The sequence below is a fragment of the Coffea arabica genome, chromosome 1e (genome assembly GCF_036785885.1).
Source record: "Coffea arabica cultivar ET-39 chromosome 1e, Coffea Arabica ET-39 HiFi, whole genome shotgun sequence".
Classification (NCBI taxonomy): domain Eukaryota; kingdom Viridiplantae; phylum Streptophyta; class Magnoliopsida; order Gentianales; family Rubiaceae; genus Coffea; species Coffea arabica.
In genome coordinates, this window is record NC_092311.1 from 31,944,455 (window position 1) to 31,950,888 (window position 6,434).

General features: G+C 39.5%; 1 protein-coding gene across 2 annotated transcripts; it reads left to right on the forward strand.

Moving 5' to 3' along the window:
- On the forward strand, nt 1-4,107 carry LOC113701821 (protein TRAUCO-like). Of its 2 annotated transcripts, XM_027222648.2 has the most exons (3): nt 3-1,262; nt 2,899-3,138; nt 3,829-4,107. In XM_027222648.2, the coding sequence occupies exons 1-3, from the start codon at nt 92-94 to the stop codon at nt 3,921-3,923; spliced, it is 1,506 nt and encodes a 501-aa protein (XP_027078449.1). In that variant the 5' UTR covers nt 3-91; the 3' UTR covers nt 3,924-4,107. The 2 variants fall into 2 exon arrangements, with proteins under 2 accessions (XP_027078457.1, XP_027078449.1); XM_027222656.2 differs by lacking the exon at nt 2,899-3,138 and having other exon boundaries at nt 1-1,262.
- The last annotated feature ends 2,327 nt before the right edge of the window (nt 4,108-6,434 follow it).

The window sequence follows — 6,434 nt, forward strand, 5'->3', positions numbered from 1 at the left end:
GCACGTTTTCAAGTAACAACGACTTCCGGATCTAACACTGGTTCCACTCCACTTTCCTCGTTGCCTCTTGTTTTCTCGTATCTTCTGAAATATGGATACTCTTATGGCTAATTACAAAGACGATGAGGACGATCGTGACACTGGCGACCAACCCCATCCACCCTCCTCCACCGCCACCACCACTAAAACCACCATCACTGGCGGTGGCGCCACTGAAGCCCCTTCTGATGCGCTGCCAAAAACTGAGCCCCAGCCCGAGGTGGAACAAGAAGTCGAGGCCGAACCCGAAATTGGAAGCGGCGGCATCAGAGAAGAGCAACCGACGGCAATGGTATTGGAAGACCTCTCCTCCGACGAAATCTCCGACGACAACGAAAACCCTAAAGCAGAAGAAGGGAATGGGTCAAGGAATTCTCCTAATTTCACCAAAGTCTCGGAGGACACTGAAGACGAAGAAGACTACGAAGATGAGCCCCCGCCAAAGAAGCAGAAGCAGCTCTCTTCGTTAACCTGTCCATCGCCGGAAGACCCTGAAAAGCTGAATCTTGGTGGAATTACCACTCCTGCAGCTGCCGCTGCAGAAACGCCGCCAGCTGCTATGGCGAAATCTGGCTCGAAAAGCAGCAAGAAATCCAAGAAAAAGAACAATAATGTATGGACAAGGCCTACTTCGAGAAAAGGGAAAAAGAAGGGGAAAAACAATGGTAATCAGAACGGAAACAATACTACAAATATTGCTGAATCAGAGGATAAGGTATTAATAACCCCAATCCCCAGGTTTCCGGACAAAAATGATGATAGCCCGGATGCGACAATATGTCTTTCTAAGGTTTATAAAGCTGAGAAGGTGGAATTGAGCGAGGATAGATTGAGTGCTGGGAGCACTAAAGGGTATAGAATGGTGAGGGCGACCAGAGGGGTGGTTGAAGGGGCATGGTATTATGAAATTAAGGTAGTACATTTAGGCGATACCGGTCACACAAGGCTGGGGTGGTCAACGGATAAAGGGGATTTGCAGGCGCCAGTTGGATATGATGGGAACAGTTTTGGTTATAGGGATATTGATGGGAGCAAAGTGCACAAGGCTGTGAGGGAAAAGTATGGGGAGGACGGGTATAAAGAAGGTGATGTTATTGGTTTCTATATCAATTTGCCTGAAGGGAATTTGTATACCCCCAAGCCACCTAGATGGATATGGTACAAAGGTCAGAAGTATGTCTCTGCTCCCGATGCAAAAGATGATCCTCCCAAAGTGGTGCCTGGTGAGTGAGAACTGATGTTTTGTATATATTTTGTTGTTGCAGTTAAATTCTTTGCAGTAGGGCTTGCTTATCAATGGATGTGGTCTTTGTGTGCAATTCTTCCTTCATTTGTTTTCTGGTCGTTGTTATATTCAGTCCTAAACTTCTCTAAAACTAAATAAGACTCATTCCTTTGGATAAAAGAGCTTTTAGTTTGGTTGCTTCTCAGGCTAATGTGGTTAAATTTATTAGCATTTTCCTTTCGTGGAAGCATCATTATCATATTTTTCAGGGGAGATGGTAGATATGGCATTTGACTTGGTTGTGTATCTTGTTAAATCTTTTTTCTTTTCTGCCATAGTTTTGGGCAGTGAAGTCATATGTAGCCATGTTATATTGCATTTGGACAATTGATGTCTCTGGTATTATTTTGTCGTCTAATCTATTGATTGAAGGGAATATTTCCAAATTGTGCTTTTAAAAAAAATGAATTTAAGCATACTGTGGCCTTGAAGGTTGATAGATAGTACGCCTTGTTGGGTGTGGCTCACTATGATGCAAATGGAGGTGTCTTGCTAGGAGTTTTATATGGAAAATGAAAGCTTCTTGTATTCTTTACATCCTTAGTCTGCAAAGTGTTACTGTAGAGTTTAATTAGACTTGCTTGGTTTCCTGGAAAAATACCTGGTGAACATATTATTTTTCTGTTGGTAGTCTTAACAGTTAAAATGACATTAAGGAGAGTACCTTGAAAGAAAGCAAGCAGGCCTGACACTACAAATTGCTGTTCAGTAGCATAGGGAGTGGAATAGGAAGAGATGGATAATGGTACTCCATAGAAGGATCTGGCTTTAGAATATCCAATATTTGAGGCCCTTGTCTTTGGTTTTGATGCAGTGTGGGGCTTATTGTCATAGAGATTAAGTAAATAGAACGATTTGCAATTTACCCCTGTACTAAGTTTTGGACCTCCCACATAGAAAATAGGGTCCTAAACACTCACTCTCAGTGGCTGAGCTAGTCAGAGCTTTCGAGTCTATATGATTTGCTTTTTAGTTGTCTACCATTCTAAGAGATTTGTTTATCTTCTGCTTTCTTTTTCTTATTCAAGATCTTGTTATTCTGCAAATGTTTTCCTTGCTACGATGTTCACTTCTGGACCATAAACAGCCCCAGTAACTCACTCTTTTCCAAATTCTAACAACAAAGCTGTAGGGTTTGGTTATTTTATCCATAGTTGTGGATTTTGTGATCCCATGATTTCCTTTTGCTTATTAATTGGTTTTGGGAATAGAAAGTTTCTTCTCTAGATTTTTCTGGTTAATAGTTTCTCTTAAACAAGATATGTACTGATTGAATGCCACAGTTTTGACCTACATATTTAGATGTTGAATTTGAGGGAAAATGTCTTGATTGAGATTAAAATCTTTTCTCTTCCCCCTCCCCCTTCTGCTTGGTGTTTTTTCATTTGAAAGGGAGCAGTATTCCCATTTTCCTGCTTGCCTAAGGTGTCTCTGCTGATGTGTTGGTCTTCAGGCTTGTCAGTTTTGTACTAGTTTCTTTACTTATTATGAACTTTTTGTTAGTTTTATTCATACAGCACTCAGTTCCAGTTTGTGCTATAGATGATATGTTAGATGGTAATTCTACCCTACAGGAAGTGAGATATCTTTCTTCAAGAATGGAGTATGCCAAGGCACCGCATTCAAGGATCTTTATGGTGGTCGTTATTTCCCAGCTGCCTCGATGTATACGCTGCCAAACCAACCTAATTGCACTGTCAAGTTCAACTTTGGACCCGATTTTGAATCTTTTCCAGAGGACTTTGGTGGACGGATGTTGCCAAGACCTATGGTTGAAGTTCCATATCATGGCCTTGATGTCAGAGTTGAGAATGGTGTGTCCAACGAGAAGAAAAATTAGATATAAAATCTTTTAGAATTCTGACTAACATATGCTGAAGTGAAGATAGTTTAAGATTGAAGGTCTTGTAACTTGGTGATAGCTAACACGCTTTTTAAGGCCTGTGGGCATGCTGCCAACTTGACTTCTCTAGATTAGTGAAATGACTATTCTATAATGAAAAACCATAATTTACTTTTTTTTAATCAATTTCTATGTATATCACTGAGAGGAAGGATATAATTCTTGATCCCAAATGTCCTCTTGTAAACTCTTTGGCTAGTCTTGAAGGCTTTCAAATGTTGAATTCTTTTTTTTGTTGGTAAAGATTTAGAAAATTCGTTTTAGGTCATTAGGAAATTCTTGTTTGTTCCCCTTTCTTTTTTTCTTTGAATAATTCTTTTGTCCGTCTATGCTTTTTTTTTGTCCCTCCCTGCTAATGTGATACTATTTTTACGAAATTGTCCTTGGTTTTATGCTGATGTGAACGAGATAATATTTCTCATGTCAAAGGTGAGCAGATTTGTTGGTTTATAAGCCAAAGAGAAGTAGAAAAGGGACAGTGAGAGGGAACTGCAAGCAACAATTTTGATAGCTTGGTCTTGTTTTTTGGCTGGGGATGTAAGGGTTGGGTTAATTTCTCTGGGTGGATTTTATGTAATACAGACTTCCTTTCTGATGACAGGTAGTGCTTGGTATCCCACCAGAATGTGTCCCATGCTTAATGTGGTAAAAGAGCAAGGTACTAAAATTGTGGAAGCTGCTGAAATGGTCAGTTAAGCTTGACGAATGCATTCAGGTGAGACATGTTCTGTATTTGTAATGAGAACTTGTAAAAAGCTATGTGGCTTGTTGTTCTATGCAGTCTGACTGTAGAGTTATGAGTCCATCTGGTGTACAGTCACTCTCTAGCGGATATTGCCAAATATTTGAAATGATTGCCAGTCTACTGTCCTTAACCATCGTTGACTGTGTAAATACTGGTTCAGAATTAAGCTTTAGAGCTTATACTTTATTGGTTCTGGCAGAGAGAGAGGTGGTCGATCGGTAATACTTAGGCTGCTTTTCTCTTTACCTCAGACTGTTACTAATGTCAAACATATGTCAAGTCAAATTACGCGTTTGGCTTGATGCACATCAAGTTAACTCGGGATTGGGATCCCAATGATTTTGGGCAGTACCTTGGCAACGCTGAAAAAAATTTAATAGGCCAATTGTGAGAGAGATCAATGTTGCATGTCATGGATAAGGCTTCAATTTGGACTGTAAATAGCGTTTGGAACCTATGAGATTAAGGGTCTATTCGGTAGCCAAGTTTTTTGGCCCATTTTTAACAGACAAGTTGGTTTACAACTTTAAATGAAACCTCTAAAAACACCCCATTCTTCAAAATACTCGAAAACATACAAAAATTTTTCTTCCTTTCCTTTCTCCTCCCTTCTCCACTTCACCTCACAACCATTGGCTGGCAGACTCCTTTCCCTTTTTTTCCTTCTCACTCTCTGTCTTCCCCTCCCTCTCCTCATCCCTCTTCCCTCCCTCCCTTCTCCTCTCCTCTCCTCCCTCCTCCCTCCTCCTCTCCTCTCCTCTTCTCTCCCCACTCCTTCCCCCTCCCTCACCCCACCCCCTTTCCTAGCGACTTCTAGTCGCGCAACTAGATCTAGATGTAGTCAAACGATCAGGGTAGGAGGAGGGAGAGGGGGGCGGGATGAGGGAGAGGGAGGAGGAGGAGGAGGAGGAGGAGGAGGAGGGGGGAGAGGAGAGGAGAGATAGAGGAGGAGTGAGGGAGGGAGAGAGAGATGCAGAAGAAAATGAAAGAGAGTGAGGGTACCGCAACCAGTGGCTGGTGGTGGGGAGGGAGGGATGAGGAAGAGTAGCTGGGGTGTGGGGAGGAAGAAGAAGAAGAGGGGAAAAAAATGAAAATAAGAAAATTTTTTTTACAAACCATCAAATAAAGTTTTTTCTACAAATTTTGTAGTCAAGTTTAGACAAATACTCAAAAAACACACTATCCAAACGGACCGTAAGTATTGGTGTGACCCTTTGTTTAGGTGATGTTGAGATTGTTTGTTTTTTTTTTTAGGGAAATTAAGTTTGATTATAATAATTAGAAGGTGCCCATGATAGTTGGATCAACTGTAAGGTTGTTAGATCTGGTCCAACACTCATGTTCAAATTGCATTTCTGGCAGTCCCTCATCAGTATACAATCTTTAACAACCATTATAAGCCTCCCATTCAGTTACTGGCTTGCTGTGATATTGGAATATCTAACTTGCCCTCCTAAACTTAGAGCAAAAAATAAACCGAAAACAAAAAACAGTTCAACTCCAAATGCGTAATAGCATTGATTGGGTTGAATAATATGTTGAAATATGTATACTTGATAATCAAGTTAGCACCAGCTGAGGGGGACGGTCTAGGTCTCATGAATTAGAGGTCCTCCATTTTTTCCTTCTCGCTTCTTAAATTCCACCCTTTCCTGCTAAAGAAAAATTAAACTTAGCACCAAAAAAAAGGGTTCCAGTTGTGGTAATAGAATATGTGAACTATTTTAAATTTCATGCCCCTACAACTCCTGAAATTTAATTTTTACTTGCACCTTAGTATAGTCTATTCGTTTTCTACTTTGTAGAATGGATTGACCTACTTGATCTCTTATCTGTACTAATCTTCCACCATCAAATTTTAGTTGTTTGCAATTAGTTGAATTTGTTCACATTTATTCTTTGCAAAAGAAGCAATGTAATACTCTACTATTTAGGTGGAGGGATTGTGAGCTCTATAGCTTAATTGCCACAGGGTCTTGGAATTTTTTTTTTTTTGGAAAATTTTCGTTTAAAAACCAAGGGAGTGGTGTTTTTTTTATTGAATTAGTAACAAGAGAGATCAAATTTGTGCTATTTACTAGGTAATTTTACCCTTCATCAAATTTGTGCTATTTTATAGATAGTTTTACCCTTCGCTATATGTGTCATTGTGTGTGCTATTAACAATCAAATTGGAGGTTAAATACTCTCTATGTAACCTATTTGACTGGAGATCATGATTTCATTTGAGCAAGTGAACTAATTTAGAAGAGTTATAAGTTTATTTTGGTGAAATGAAACTATTGAAACTCAATGGAAAGATAAAAATTGGGCAATGTATGAGTTAAAAGTAATTTAATCCCTTTTCTGTTCATTGAGGCAAATTGATGCATGCAAAATATTATTATTTTTCAAAATTTTAACATCTCTAACATGAAACATAATCTGACATTAAAGCATTTTAGAGTTGTGCGTGTTAATTA